At 47.9% G+C, this 14,961-nt stretch overlaps 6 protein-coding genes across 6 annotated transcripts; 4 read left to right on the top strand and 2 right to left on the bottom strand.

Moving 5' to 3' along the window:
• Window positions 1-52: 52 nt before the first annotated feature.
• Window positions 53-1,848, top strand: POJ06DRAFT_246846 (Alpha/Beta hydrolase protein). The gene has a single exon (XM_056186835.1). It carries the CDS (start codon window positions 480-482, stop codon window positions 1,362-1,364), a length of 885 nt encoding a protein of 294 aa, XP_056046640.1. The 5' UTR covers window positions 53-479; the 3' UTR covers window positions 1,365-1,848.
• Window positions 1,849-2,610: 762 nt separating this feature from the next.
• Window positions 2,611-4,678, top strand: POJ06DRAFT_65152 (esterase-like activity of phytase-domain-containing protein). The gene has a single exon (XM_056191332.1). The coding sequence runs from the start codon at window positions 2,736-2,738 to the stop codon at window positions 4,335-4,337; it is 1,602 nt and encodes a 533-aa protein (XP_056046639.1). The 5' UTR covers window positions 2,611-2,735; the 3' UTR covers window positions 4,338-4,678.
• Window positions 4,679-4,822: 144 nt separating this feature from the next.
• On the top strand, window positions 4,823-6,881 carry POJ06DRAFT_273763 (pyridoxal phosphate-dependent transferase). Its single transcript, XM_056189596.1, has 2 exons — window positions 4,823-5,683; window positions 5,737-6,881. The coding sequence occupies exons 1-2, from the start codon at window positions 5,019-5,021 to the stop codon at window positions 6,608-6,610; spliced, it is 1,539 nt and encodes a 512-aa protein (XP_056046638.1). The 5' UTR covers window positions 4,823-5,018; the 3' UTR covers window positions 6,611-6,881.
• A 507-nt stretch (window positions 6,882-7,388) lies between these two features.
• On the bottom strand, window positions 7,389-9,439 carry POJ06DRAFT_246841 (uncharacterized protein). Its single transcript, XM_056186834.1, has 2 exons — window positions 8,506-9,439; window positions 7,389-8,440 (listed from the first exon to the last, which is right to left on the bottom strand). Exons 1-2 carry the CDS (start codon window positions 9,395-9,397, stop codon window positions 7,623-7,625), a joined length of 1,710 nt encoding a protein of 569 aa, XP_056046637.1. The 5' UTR covers window positions 9,398-9,439; the 3' UTR covers window positions 7,389-7,622.
• A 139-nt stretch (window positions 9,440-9,578) lies between these two features.
• On the top strand, window positions 9,579-11,572 carry POJ06DRAFT_246839 (uncharacterized protein). The gene is made up of 3 exons (XM_056186833.1): window positions 9,579-10,405; window positions 10,463-10,966; window positions 11,024-11,572. Exons 1-3 carry the CDS (start codon window positions 9,694-9,696, stop codon window positions 11,401-11,403), a joined length of 1,596 nt encoding a protein of 531 aa, XP_056046636.1. The 5' UTR covers window positions 9,579-9,693; the 3' UTR covers window positions 11,404-11,572.
• Window positions 11,573-12,029: 457 nt separating this feature from the next.
• Window positions 12,030-14,870, bottom strand: POJ06DRAFT_246836 (OPT oligopeptide transporter protein-domain-containing protein). The gene is made up of 7 exons (XM_056186832.1): window positions 14,742-14,870; window positions 14,467-14,666; window positions 14,268-14,412; window positions 14,204-14,217; window positions 13,975-14,146; window positions 12,407-13,921; window positions 12,030-12,342 (listed from the first exon to the last, which is right to left on the bottom strand). The coding sequence occupies exons 2-7, from the start codon at window positions 14,598-14,600 to the stop codon at window positions 12,280-12,282; spliced, it is 2,043 nt and encodes a 680-aa protein (XP_056046635.1). The 5' UTR covers window positions 14,601-14,666; window positions 14,742-14,870; the 3' UTR covers window positions 12,030-12,279.
• Between the last annotated feature and the right edge of the window lie 91 nt (window positions 14,871-14,961).

Here is a 14,961-nt window from a genome sequence, read left to right as displayed (position 1 = left end):
TTTTACAATGGACTTTGACATAGTCGTAATAGTTGGCAAAGTACTATCGCACCGCAGATCGTTCGGTCGTGACGTCATAGAGTCGGGAGCTAGAGTTGGAAGAGATGAGACGAAGGACGTCTCTACTAAAATCATAATATGCGGTCGTAATTTCTCTACCAAACTAGCGTCTTTCACTGCATTTGACCTAAACCGATCTTGGCGTTTTGAATATTCAAAACGTTGGGCCTGGTACCGTGAAATGCAAGCGGGCGACCTCAAATCGAATCTTCAGGAATCGTATGTCTATGACAATTAACCATACGACGGTTTAACGCTCAGAAGGTAGATTTGTTGAGCTCGACATCCACTAGCTGTCACCCGGTTCACCTATTCACGTGTCTTGGATATATCGTTTCCGTTTCCGAGTGGCGGCACATCGCACCTGTTACCTAGTGCCAGCCCGAACGATCTACAGCACAACATCGAAAGCAAGAAACATGCGTCCAGTCCCGACCAGTGAGATCAAGTACGGTCTTTTCCACCTTCCCCACGCACCTTCAGTCAAGATAGCGTACTCGTTCTACGATGCCCCACAGAGCGGTCTTCCGGTTGTTATGCTCTCTAATTCGCTAAGCTCGAACTTTAAGACACTGTGGAAAGAATTCGTGGAGCATTTTAGAGATAGCTATTCGATAATTTTGTATGATCAGAGGTTCCATGGCGAGTCGCCTCTGGCGGATGGCTTCGATTACTATGGCAAGGGGCTGACCTTTGAGGAGTTGGCGGATGATGCGGCTGCGGTCCTAGATCACCTTGGAATCGCGCGGATCCATGCGTTTGTCGGACTTAGCATGGGTGCTACCACGGCTGTGGTATTCAAAGCTCGTCATTCAGCTCGAGTGGGGAAAATCGTGGTTGCTGGTAGCGGATTGAAAAGTGCTGCTCCTGGCTCCGAGGATGTGTTCGCGCCAAGGATCAAAATAGCTACGGAGGGACCGGATGGTATGGCAAACCTCGCGCAATTAACGCTTGCCCGATGGTTCCCGGGTGATCCGGGAAAGAAGTTCCTTGATGACCATCCGATTCGGAGGGACGAGTTTGTGACAATGCTAAGAGACGCGACGGCAGAGGGATTCGTCGCATGTATACGTGCGCTGCAGAATTTTGATCTTACGCCGTCGTTTGACAAGATCAAGCAAAGAGGCGAGAGTAAGGATGTGTTACTTGTTGCTGGTGCAATGGATGGACCACTTCCTGACGCCAATAAGTCTATGGCAAAGCTGTCAGACGCGAACTTGGCAATTATCGAAGAGTCTGGCCATATTGTGAATGTGCAGAAGGCTGGAGAGTTCAATGAACTGGTGGATAAATTCATTGCCTGAGTCAAATTAGGAAGAGGACTTAGCGTGATGTCGTCATACATTAGTTGACTCGAATGCTGTCTGAGGCCGCCGTAAAATTAGTATTATGACAATACTTACGTACTGTGTTAGTTGATAGGTTGTTTTTCACTGAACGAATAATCCGATCGTATGTTGGTCCCTCAATCAGAATCTGCAGTATGCACACTTATGTATGTCATCATTCTATATCATTCCTGAGGATAACATGGCCCATCTGGACCGGCGCATGGGCCCATGCCAGCCAGTGCATCGTCCTTGATCAATAATAGCAATGACCGCAGTGACACCGGCCGTCTCTTCAGAAGAATTCCTTTAGCAAGTCCACCACTCCTGAACCCACTTATCCGGGTTCTGTGCAGCATGTCACTTCCAGTTAAACAGCTAGTTAACTTGCCCGCTGTCGTGTAAGAGAAGCCTGCCTATAGCGGTTCCCCACACTAGGGTCAGATACGTTCAGCTGCGGCAGTGCATGAGCATAACGATGCATCAATATCATTTGTCGAAGCTTCGTCTAACTGGATGTGGAGATGTTAATTTTAGATAACTCTGTGCCGAGCAGAACCTGCGGGTTAGGGTAATATCTGGAAGCCAATGGTGGAACCGGGCGCACTCACGTGTGAGGTCAGTGGTATTGCATTTTGCGCCTTCGTCCGCACCGCCCTCGACTCGGATTCTCAACTTGCTAACTATGTTTCCGGCCAACTTGCCGACATTTTAGCTTTGTACAGTACCCCAGCCCGAAGTAGTTACCTGACAGGTATTCTGCAAGTCTGGATCCGAGCGGACAAGCTGCTCGCGTGCTCAACCTGGCGATTCCTTTGACATTGCTGCTTATTGTAGTTCGTTGGCGCGCCCCGACTACAGTTGCCGGTTAAGCGGTTGTCGACGAGCCCCGGCCTGTGCCGAGTAGAAGTACAGGCGACTTACGCTGGGAAAGGTTTGTCACGACCGGTGCCCATCGCAGTGGGACGTTCATCACGAGCTGGTCTAGCCTCTTTAGTGCGGATGGTTGGTGGTCCGTTTGGCATGCGCCAAACGCACTGGCGTGCATGATCCATGGCCCGCTAAGGCTGGCGGACTTCGACAGTATTTTGGGCATATCCAATAGGCATGTCTATAGTCGGCACGAACGCAGTAGGGCAGCGCTCCATAGTCCATATTCGCTAGCCGGGCTTGCGCTGCCGCGTAAGTCCAACACGACTCGGCCCTTCGAGTTTTGTTTAGACGATCAAGGTACATTCTTGAACTGATTGGCCCACGTGGGCCCTGGGGCCACAACGACCTGACAGCTAAATACCCCAGATCCCCTATCCGAAGTTTCGCTTGTCCTCACTTGTCCATCGTCTCGCAATGGCTTTTGCTAAGTTGGCTCTCGGATCGCTTGTCGCCGCTGCCGGCGCACTTGCTTCGTCTTCCAGCACTGACGTTGTCCAGACAACAGTGTGCAATGGCCAGACCTTTACTTACGACTCCATGGTCGCGTGGGGTTTCATCCACGGTCGTGCAGTCGACAACTACGGCGACACAATTTCGTTTGGCTCGTCTGTCTCCCTTGATCGTCCCTCGCTCAAGATCACCCACACGACATCGGGACTCTTGAACTACTCGGCCACCGTCTACAATCTTCCCGACCGTGGCTGGAATACCATGGGCACAACTAATTTCGAGCCGCGCGTCTACAAATATCACATTGACTTCCAGCCAGCTCCAGGTGGTAGCTTTAGCCCTAATATTCAATGGACGCTCGAGGATACTATCATCCTCACTGATCCTTTCGGAAATCCTCTCACTGGCTTCGACTGTGACACCACCCTTGAGTTCCCCGGGTTCCCTGATATTCCTGCCGCGACATTCGAAGGTGACGGCTGGGGCGAGATGGGTGGTATGGCAAGCTCAGTTCGTGTCTGCCTAGACCCGGAAAGCATTAATCTCGTTAACGGCAAGGGCGAAGACGGTTTCTGGATTACTGATGAATACGGCCCTTACATGTACCGATTCAACAGCCGCGGCATGATGGTCCAGGCTATTCGTCCTGTTGACGCGCTCATTCCTATCCGCAATGGCACCCAGCAGTTCTCAGCCGATGCTCCTCGATTGAACTCCGGCGAGGACGACGACGTCATTCCTGCTAATCCTACGTCTGGACGCAATAATAACCAGGGTTTTGAGGGTGGCTCCCTCTCTCCAACCGGAAAGTACTTGTACTCCCTTCTCCAGTCCGCTACCATTCAGGACGGTGGCAGTGACAAGACCACCAATCGATACACTCGTCTTTTCAGATACGATATCACTAATGTCAATTTCCCCAAGTTGGTTGGCGAGTGGGTTGTACCTCTGCCCATGTATAACGACCCCACAAAGAAGCCGAAGAATAATCCTCGCACGGCAGCGCAGTCTGAGCTCTATGCTCTTTCCGACACTCGCTTCCTTGTTCTCTCGCGTGACTCTAGCTTTGGACATGGACAAGACGAGTCCGCCTCCAACTACCGTCAGGTTGATACCTTCGATATCTCCAAGGCGACCAACATCTACAACGTCGAGAAATACAATAAAATTGGTGGCGCTGTTGCTCCTGATGGAAAGCTCGACGGCGCGATCACGCCGGCGATCTACTGTCCATTCCTCAATGTCAACCTGAACTCGCAGCTCAACAAGTTCGCTGGAGGCCTCCATAATGGTGGTGCGCAGGACTGGCGGTTGTTAAACGAGAAGTGGGAAGGCATTGCGCTTTTCCCGGCCGATGGCGCGTACGGTGCGGACGGAAGGTTCTACGTTCTAATTACATCGGACGATGACTTCATAACCACCCAGGGTCACGTTAACTTCGGCAGACGCAAATACCGTGATACTTCTGGCTTCAACCTTGACAACCAGGCTCTCATATTCTTGATCACTCTACCGCAGGATGTCAATCCATTCAAGTACTATCCTGTCGGTGCTGCTGCAAAGTAGCCTGGACTTTAGAAGCTCTTTTCTGGCGGACTTGTTGTTGGTACTGAAAGTCATGTGGATGTAAATTTAGTGTCATTGTAAGCTATAAAAGTCATGGAATACGGATAGATTTGTACGTAAATTTTCTGGATCAATGGAAAGCGTTCAATTGTGATCAGTGCTGTAGACATCGAGAATTGAACCAGCCGGAGAGAACTGCTTTGTCACGGTTTAAGGTTTGAACAGTGTTGGCAGTTTAAGGATAATGGCCAATTTTCCCTTTAGTTAACACTTAGTTGGCCACCGAAGTAATGCATTTGCCATTAGTGGTGACATGGCTCATATCAAGTGAGTAACTCATCGCTTGTGTAACTAATGTGTTATGTCGACGTCTCCCTTAGCTGCTATTTATCGTTACTGATCGTTGTGAGGATTACTTTGACTTGTCGTCAGCGGCCGTTGATACTGGACTTATATTCCTCGCACTCATCTCCGAGTGCCGGACTCGCGACGTCGGTGACTCTTTTTAGCACTAAAGTTGGGGCTAGAACCGCCGCCCCGGCTAGCGCTCGGCACACACAACCGTTTTTTTCTCGCAAATGTCTTGCCAGAAAACCTCGCTCATCGTCCCCACATTTCAAAAAAAAAATTCGACTTAACATACCCACACATCTCCAGGATATTCCAGATTAATTGGTGAAAATGGCCACTAACGGAACGGCGAACTCCGCCAAGGCCTTGCCCAAGGCAAAGGACCTGTGGCATCATCTTTCCCCCGAGGCAGTTGCCCGCCGGCCATCGCCTCTCAAGACCGCTTTCAAGTACGCCATTGACCCGCGAATCGTCTCTCTGGGAGGCGGTCTCCCCCTACCAGCTTACTTCCCGTTTGAGACTATCTCGGCGACGGCTCCTGATGCTCCGTTTACGCTCTACAATGATCCTGAGCATTCAGCGACTGCTCCCATTGTCGAGGTCGAAGTTGACAGATATAACCGAAACCAGGAGCCCGGTATGATTCCGCTTGCAACAGCCATGCAGTACGGTCAGTCTGATGGTTGCAAGCCTCTGCTGCAGTGGATCTCCGAGCACACTGAAGCCGTTCACCACCCACCTTACTCGAACTGGGGTTGTCTAATGACGGTTGGTAACACCCAGGGCTGGGACGCGGCTCTGAGACTGTTAACCTCCCGGGGCGATACCATTTTGGCTGAGGAGTACACTTTCTCGTCCGCGATGGAGGCTGCTCATGCTCAGGGTGTCCGCCCTGTACCTGTTAAAGTCGATCTTGAGGGTATCCTTGCGGATAAGCTCGATGAACAGCTTACCAATTGGCAAGGCCCCAAGCCCAAGCTTCTCTATACTATTCCGTAAGTAGAATTCAAAGTAAAGGTGGTTGCAATAATGTTGACTTGAATGATAGTACCGGACAGAATCCCACCGGTGGTACTCTTTCGAAGGAGCGTCGCAAGGCTGTCTACGACGTCCTTTCCAAGCACGATATCATGATTGTCGAGGACGAGCCATACTATTTCCTTCAGATGGATGCCTACGTCCCAGGAGCTTCGGAGACCAAGCTCCCGTCCCCACCCACTGCCGAGCAGGATTCCGAGAAATACGGCAATTTTCTTTCGAAGCTCATCACCTCGTACGTCTCTCTAGACGTCGATGGTCGTGTCCTTCGACTGGATTCGTTCTCTAAGGTCATGGCTCCAGGTACTCGTCTCGGCTGGATTGTCGCACAGGAGCCTTTCATTGAGCGTCTAACTCGCCAGAATGAAGTCTCCATCCAGACTCCTGCCGGTTTCTCGCAGGCGATCGTCTACAGTCTTCTGTCCAAGTGGGGCCATAACGGTTATCTTGATTGGCTGATCGAAATGCGCAAGGAGTATACCCACCGCCGCAACGTCTGTCTGGATGCACTGGACAAGTTCTTTGTCCAGCCGTCGCCGCACGCGGCAAAGGGTCTGACGGACGTCGTCGAGTGGAAGGAGCCATCTGCCGGCATGTTCTTCTGGCTGAAGCTAGACGCCCGCAAGCACCCGTTGTACGGCCAACTGAGTCCCCTACAACTCGAGAAGCGAATCTACGAGGCTGCAATCGAGCACGGCATCCTATTCATTCCTGGATCGTGGTTCAGAGCCGATCAGGATCCTGTCGATGAGACAGTCCAGCCGGCGGATGACGAGGAAGTCAGCGTGTTCTTCAGGGGTACTTTTGCTACTGTGCCGCAGGACAAGCTGATCGAGGGAGTTAAATTGTTTGCGGAGGTCATAGCTAAGGAGTTCTTGGGTTAGTTTGGTTTGTGACTTTGGAAGGTACGACAAAGTGATTGCAATTAGATGCAAAGACATAGATTGTGGGATGGTGATCAAAAAAGTGCACTTCGATCAAAAGGTTGGCTGATATGAAGTTCATGCAGTTGTTACTCTTTGGATATTTGCATTAGTTAGACTTGAAAAGCGCTTGCGCATCTGGTACCTTTTGTTCAACGCCCCCTCGCCTGAAACATTCCTGGTCTGATTTATATTCAGCGACGTTCATGTAACAGTAGCCTTCAAGATCCCGCAGTTGGAGACATGTATATACATCCTGTTGCAGTTTCCTTCGGCGCCTTAAGTATGCCATGGGACTATCTGACCCGGATGAGAGTAACATGTAAGCCTAACAGTGCCCGAAGAGCAGCACACTATGTAACTGTATTCTTGGCTTGCGTTCAACGCTGAGAAATGTATCCATATGGCAGCTCAATCGCACAGCCTTAAGCAGGCGGAGCAGCTCAACACGGACTCCGCCTTGCGACAAACTGTCCCGAATTGAGTGTCCACAGTTGTCCGAATGTAAGTATTGTACGGAGCAGCTTGGGCCAACGAGCAGTGGAGCGATGCGTATCTGGACCGTTGAATAGTCCTTCCTTTTTTATTTTATGATTAGTAAAACAATCTGTGAAGATACGATCGACTATGAGAGAAGACATGTCGTAGAAGTGCGAATCAAGCAAGGGACGTCGCGTTGAGCCTTGTGGACATACAGCCGCTCAGACTCATTGCCTGTCTCCACGTCAGATCGACAGGCGTTCCAGGGAGCCCATGCAGAGTGTTGTCGAAGATGCAGCCTCTCAAGGCGATGGCAAACGAATGAGCAACACAGTGACACCATCACAAGGAAATCACTAATCTCTGAATTACTTGCCAATCGTAATAAAGTATTATCCATTAAGTGACAATCATATACTTTAACAATGTGAATCTTGGGGTAAGTATGTACATCTCAGTAATCATTCCCACCGATGATTATCGAAGTCATTAGTCAGACTGCTCTATTCGCATTAGGTTCATGCAGGCCCACTCTGTCCATTACGCGATTCAAGCGGACCAAACTGTCATTAATATCTCGGGCCTCTATAACGCAGTTTTCGATGGCTTTAGTGACCTTGGTAGAATGCGCGGCTTTCTTTGGTGACAAAATGTTGACAGATATCGCACTGATATTTCTCTTTTTCTTTATTGGAGATTCCGGCAACGAGAACTTCGGATTGGACACATAGCGGAACTTAGACACTGACATGGAACGAGACTTAAATGGCAGCGATGATTTTGTTGGCCGAGGCCACCTGATGACTGGCAGAGATGATGATTGCTTATCTGGCGCCATATTGCTTTGGATGTACCGTGCAAATGATGGCGATAATGATGCGCCCTTTGAATTTCTGACAGAACGATTGTAGGCGGGGCCATCTGTGCCAGAAACGTCATCGGTTTGTGATTGGATGACTGTCGTACCATCCTGGACAATAGGTGCAAACAATTGTGAGTGGTCAGAGTTGATACTAGTTCTATAGGCGAGACGATTTTCAGCTCGCATCGTACTATAAGGACGAGTAGCAGGTTCCCTCACGATATCCGAATAAGATCGGATTCGATCCGACACAACTCTCGCCTGATCTGTGTCCGACCTCGTACAATTAAGTGGAGGAACAGCACCTCCCACATTTTCTTTCAATAGCCTCAGTTTGTGGCGCCTAAATATACTAGTTGAAGGCTTAAAATTCATTGACGGTGACGTTGGACTTTCCACGTTGTCAGTCCTCAAGCTCCTGCGCCGAATATCAACTGAATAGACACGCCCTATTGCCATCTTAGTACAGAGTATAACAAAACAGGCATGCGAAAGAGATTGTGATAAAACAAACCATGGCTTGATTGAATAGAGATCTTCCAGCCAGATTCACTGGCATAAATTCCATGTTCAGCCCGGAAGTTCATGATAAATGGCATACTCCAGCAATATAGCGCATAGACTGTGTTCCGCGTTGCATTGATTGTGGCTGCCAAGGCATTCGATAATGGCGTAAACACAAACATTGCAAGAACGTGTGTATTACATTCGAGAAACAACACCATCAATGCAAAAAATGATGACGCGGATGTTGCAGTACTAGGTGTGACAAATGACTCAAGGTAGGACACTATCCCGACAACCTCTAATTTGCCCGTTAAAAAGAGTGGCATCTGGTGCCAACCAAACGAGAAAAGCTGGGACCTTGCAAGCTTTGGAATAGCTAGCCAGAGGAAGAAAAATTCTCTTGAACGCCGCAAGAGCGAACGAAGGCCAAACACTCCTAAGGCGACGGCAGTCATGAATGCGACCGGTTTCCAAACCCGTCGCCATCTCAGTCCAGTGTCTTCACGGAAGCGGAGAAAATGAATAATTTGATGTTCAACCTTTGAAAGACAATGGTCGCAATACCATACGCTTGCAATATGCATAACCACTTGCAATATCAATTTGTCCATATCTGGAATCTCAGTCTCATGCACGCCTGAAATCATTGTCTTGCTCAGAACAATATCCAAAGACGCCGGAAGAGGATGTCTCGTGAAGAACACAATAGTAGCACACTTTATCACGCGTCCAGCGATAATTTTCAAGAAAATGGCATGCAATATTAATCCCGAAATCGTCCACGCCATAATTGACAGAATAGAAGGACCTAGCCGTGACCTACGCTTCTGCAATAGTCGAGTACGATATAATTGATCCATCATTCTAATTGACGCGGCTGGCATATGTATGAGTCCCATGGTTACTTCTAAATGGACGCGTCATAACGCAATGTAAACAAGTTTGATCGGAGAGCGCGATGCCGCAAGCTGGGAGTCCTCGCGGGGGTGGTGCAATAATTAGCGCCCACGCGGTTTCAGCGGCTGTAAAGCCGATTATCTGGTCACAGCTCCTCCAAACTTTACCTTCAACCAAGCTTAACTCCCAAATATGAGATCAAGGTGAGCGAAGCAGTACAACATTGAGATGTCGACGCAGTCGACTTGTGCTCTTAGGCTATACGCAGAAACTCGGAAAGCCTTATCTGAGCGTGGAGATGATTGGTTTTACATCGCTTCCAATTGAGGTTCACCGGAAAATATTTGAATATGCGGGCTTGAAGGAGGTTCTCGATAGATGGGGTCGATACGACTCTGTATTTGATCTCAACTTCACATTAGTTTGCAAAACGTATCGTGAAATTGTCCAGGCTCATTTATTCCGAACGTGTCTTATTGATATTACGGACACCAGTGATGTCGAGTTTGGCAATAATAGCCGGTTTGATTCTCGCCTGACAATGTCAGAGATATTTATGCGTCAACCGCATTTGGCCAAACATGTGAAGAGGATAGATTGGACGTTTCATGCCCAACAGATGATATGCGACACTTCAAATAGTCAACTACTCGCCAATTTTGAGCGCGGCTGGAATCTGATGCTGGACATTATTGAGATGAGTGAATCTAGTGACAAAATCAGAGTCAGCTTCGTAGCGGTCAATCAGTACCGTGATCCGGATAATGAATTGACGTTGATCAAACGAGATAAGATATACCATGGCTTTTTCTCTATGCCAAGGCTTCCAAATCTACGGAAGGTTAAGAAGCCGGTACAATTGCGCCTAGAAGACACTGCTAACCACGGCACATATCTCACGCCGATGTTTATACAGGATGCAATGTCTTATTTTCAGGGCACCACAGATGTGATATTACAGTTTCTTCTTTTTGAGAAGTCTGCAGAAGCATACAGGCTATTGTATCCAGGTAATCCCCTCTCGTCTCCTTCTGATTTGACGAATCGTAGAAACTGAAAGAATCTAGATGTATTGAAGTTTCTGTCGACGTTCCCTAGGCATATCACTCGCCTGACACTTATTTTGGGGCCGCGAGAGTTTAATGATGGCGGCTATCACGATATATATGAGAGCCAATACTATAGAGGTGGTCATGGCGACAGGCTTTCTCGTGCTATTCGGATACTATCAACTAGTTTGCAAAGTCTCCACCTTCAAGGGAGAATCTCGGAGGAATTATTCTGGCCGCAGCCAACAGACACATACTTGGAAGCCTTTGACGGCTGCAGCTCTCATGCCTCTGTTGATGACATAATCAACGAGAACGCGTATACGCCAACGTGGGTGAATTTAACGCACATTGAAGTACACTTTGATAGCGTCGATCCCTATGGGCAGAAGTATATGGAGCTGGATTATGAGTACCAGCCTTTCTCATGCAGCAATCGGAAGCTGGACGCCCTTTTCGTAGCTGCAAGTCTGGCCGCAACTAGAAGGATGCCCAAGCTTGCAAGCTTTCATCTTCACGACCGTGGGTGCTATCCATGTCATATGATTCGAGAGTACAACGCTGACATATGTGACCTAGATTGGGACATGAATCGTCTGATGTTTGGTTACAACTTAGAGAACAGGGCGCACAAGGATATTCTTTTAGTAAGAACTCCGCTGGGTCCGAGTCCTAGAGTTATCGAGCTATGGAGAGAGAAATTTAAGGATAATGAGGATTCAAGTCTAATTGTCATCGAACCTGCTGATCGCTGCCAAGATTTAGAGGACTCCGACACAGAGAGTCGATTGGAGCACTACAGAGAGAGATTTGCTGATGAAGATGAAGACGACGACGATGACAACGACGATGACGAGATGGAAAGCGAAGATAATAATGATGATGAGGATGAAACTGATGCGTACTTTGATTCTGACAGTGAAATGCCATCATCAGATTGGCCGCCAATCATCTTGTGACAAATAGCATACCGGCGGTTATGATGAATGTCATGTACTTTAGGGCAGTCATGTACTTTAGGGTAGTCATAAAGGGATTCAACATGAAAGAGAAACATAATACCGTTCTACACGTTGTATGAAATTCGTCAGATGAAGAATGCGATCTTAGAATAGATATTAAAGACCATCTATCCATGACGACAATGACTCCTAAACTTGCGAGGACCGCGCATGTAGACCGTTAATCAGCTTAGTCATAAAAGCCACTATTCTACGTAACCCAGAATTGAAAGCATCTAGACCTTTGTAAAGTGGCTGAGTGAAGATCAAGAGCATAGGTGCGGCCGCTGGTCCATTTCAACAACTTTAGCGGCATTTCAGATCACTGAAGGCTCGCGATCGCGCAATTGCATACCGGGTGTGCATGTTAGTCGTGATGGACAGCTGGATCAAGGAAATCTCGCGGCGAATGGTCAATGTACCTATACCTGATCGATGTCAATCCAAGACACAATTGTGTACAGATACGGTCTAATTCGAACGATCTGTTACTGCGAGAATGCGGAATGCTCGAGTTTTTCTTTTCGTCACTACTTCCAGAAAATCAGGAGCTCTTTCTTGTTCAGCGGACAGTGGAAACTAGCTGTAACGCAACCCGTAGGCAGCAATAGCATAATTAGGTAATACAATAATCTATGATTGGCACATAACAGGAATATATATACATCTCCAGACTAACCAAACTATTCGCAAGTGCATGATGAAAGCCAAACTCTGCCCTCCGCCACCGATCCTACCGACGAAACCAAACCCTGTCCTTTTAGTTATAATACACCAACATCAATATTTCCTTTCCAATAAATTGTCACAATCACCTCTATTAATTTAGACCTACTAGAAATGAGGAACATGCAAACTCGTCATGATCATGGTCACAACACTGAAGAGACCCTCTCCCTATATCGCAATCAGTTAGCGAATTGCGGCCTAACTACAGCAGACTACCACGAGGCATACGTACCAAAACTAAACCGCTAGCACTGATTACAAGCGCTACAGATCCGCCGTGAAAGTAACCTGTCTTTGAGCTCAAGTACCAGCCCGCGAGACCACCGACGAATCGCGCCAGTGTAAATGATGGTGAATTATAAATACCAACACCAACTGCGACACCAGAAGGGATATATACTGCCCATTTTCTATCTCCATAGAGCGCCTTGATAATTGAAAACGCTCCGAAAATAATCGCGAAGAGCAGAGCGAAGTATTGAGCATTAGGTGGCAAGCCCGCTCCGGTCACGAGACGCGAACAATCAATCCAGACGACAGCAGTAGGAATTCGAAACACTTCTCCAGGGATGTCGTAAACCGCATTGTATAATCGATAAACAACTGTTGAGAGTAGAACCGACCAAGCCGTTCCAATAACCTGCGCATAAAATTGAGCCTTCGGCGAGGCACCTAGAACGTGACCAGTCTTTAAATCTTGCATGAGATCGCCAGCTTGTTGTGCTCCCGCTTCTGCAACACCACCAGCAATCAAATTGATCAAAACCGCCGCAGGATTGCTTCGGGGCACAATAATCGCAAACAGGAGCTGAGAGATTTTGCCGATGCCACTCACAGGGTTCAAATCAGTCTCTCCCAACGCACGAACACCGAGAATAGACAAAACAAATGCGATTAAAATAGCAGCTACAATAGCATATAGTGGAACAATTGGGAACACGATCTTAATGGCAACGATGCAAAGAAGCGTAGTGCTGACTATTCCGATAATGGTATTTCTCTGAGACACGAGATGCTCAGGTGGTGCGTCGTCCTCCTCATCGACAATGTCCTCCTCATACATGTCATCGTCGGCTTCCTCAAGTCGAGCATTAGAACTATCATGTCCAGACGATGTATCTTCAGTCCGTTCGTCAGGAATGCTCAAGTAACGAACCCTCTTATTACCAAATGATCGGTATAAGCTTCGACCGACGACCACTGAAAACGAAATGACGCTGTCGACTACCATAATTGCCAAACTGATCCACAAAATCCAACCCTGGCCACCAGTCTTCCAATCGTTGATCGGACCAGGAGCCCATCCCAATTTAGTAGCCATTGGCGCAAGGATACCCCATCCGAGAAAAGCACCCAGAAGCATAGAGCTCACTGTTGGGAGTCCCATGATTATACCTTGACCAATGTAGGCAGGAGACGGCTGAAACGTCCAGAGCCAGTTATTCGCCAAACTAGTACCAAATATAGGTAAGTTACGCAGAAAAGGGATAAAGTAAGCGGCAATAGTGTACGCCACTGATATGTTGAATGAGACAAGCAAATTGTGGACATTCCGACCGTATGCGCCCATATCTTGCTTATTCACATCAGTTTCCTCGATGTTCTCCACAGGAGTCGACGGCTGATCAATAAGTTCGGTAGCTGCGGCCGTGACATCAGGTTTCTCGTGAAGTACGCTGATCATAGTCGCCGTTGCACTTCCCGAAGGGAAGCGAAGCTTCTCCTTAACGACGACTTGTTTTCGCAGCTAGTAGAACTGTGAGATGCTAGAAAATCTAAAGCACAATGACAAATACCTACAGGAATGGCAAAAAAGACGCCGAAAAAGGCGATACCGGCACTCCAAATCAAGATTTGTAAACTAGAGAGGCTAATGGGCCCACCCTCTTCTGGGGCCAGAAACTTCTCCAATGCAGGAACAATTCCCACAAGACCAAATCCCAACGGGCCAGTTCCGACAGCAACTGCGACACTATGAGAGTAAAGGTCAATAACGCGCTCCGGTCAACTCAAAACTATGATATCCTACCTCTGGACGAATACCTAAGTCAATTAGTAAGCAAATCCTTTCAACCTTCTGGGCAAAAACTCACATTTTCGACATCAGTGAAGGGATATGTCAGATAGTTATTGACCGTCTTAAATGCTGCGAAAGCCAGCAGAGCAGAAGGCAAGCTCATCATAGAAATCCATCCTGTTTGCAGTCCAAACTGAAAGTTTGAAAACAGAACTATCGAACTGTACTCAATACGTAATTAGAACTGGTAGATATCACTATGAAGAAACTCCTACCCGATAGCTAAACCCACCGCAACGGCCCGGGGCGTTGCCTGTGGGAGATTGATCTTCTCTAATCTAGCTTCCGCAAGCTCCTGCTGCGGAGATGGTGACGTCGATGCCAGAGGCTCTGGATCCACTGAAGACATTTCTGAAACAACTGATATCTGTCCTCGTCCCTGCTTTAAAATATATGCGACTTTGCCTCTAAGCTGCTGTAACATAATTTTCAGTCAACTCGTGTCCCAACTACGCTTATATCCAGATAGGCAATAGCAGCGATTACTTACTATCAGTCTTTGGCAGATACAATGTTCTTATCCGGGAAGAGTCTCCTGAGAATAAGCCGGCAGAGATATATATCAATTGCTCGCGGAGAAGTTTGTCCTGTCGGGACGGACATAACAGTCAGTAGTCGCCGTTATCGCTCGCCGCCGCTTTAATCAGCAAGCCTCGATATTTACCCGGTTTCGATACGGGTTAGGGTTTCTTTATTCTCTACTGAACTCA

This window comes from Lipomyces tetrasporus, assembly GCF_029532465.1.
Source record: "Lipomyces tetrasporus strain NRRL Y-64009 chromosome Unknown POJ06scaffold_2, whole genome shotgun sequence".
Taxonomy (NCBI): domain Eukaryota; kingdom Fungi; phylum Ascomycota; class Lipomycetes; order Lipomycetales; family Lipomycetaceae; genus Lipomyces; species Lipomyces tetrasporus.
This window is presented reverse-complemented; position numbering and strand designations above follow the sequence as displayed.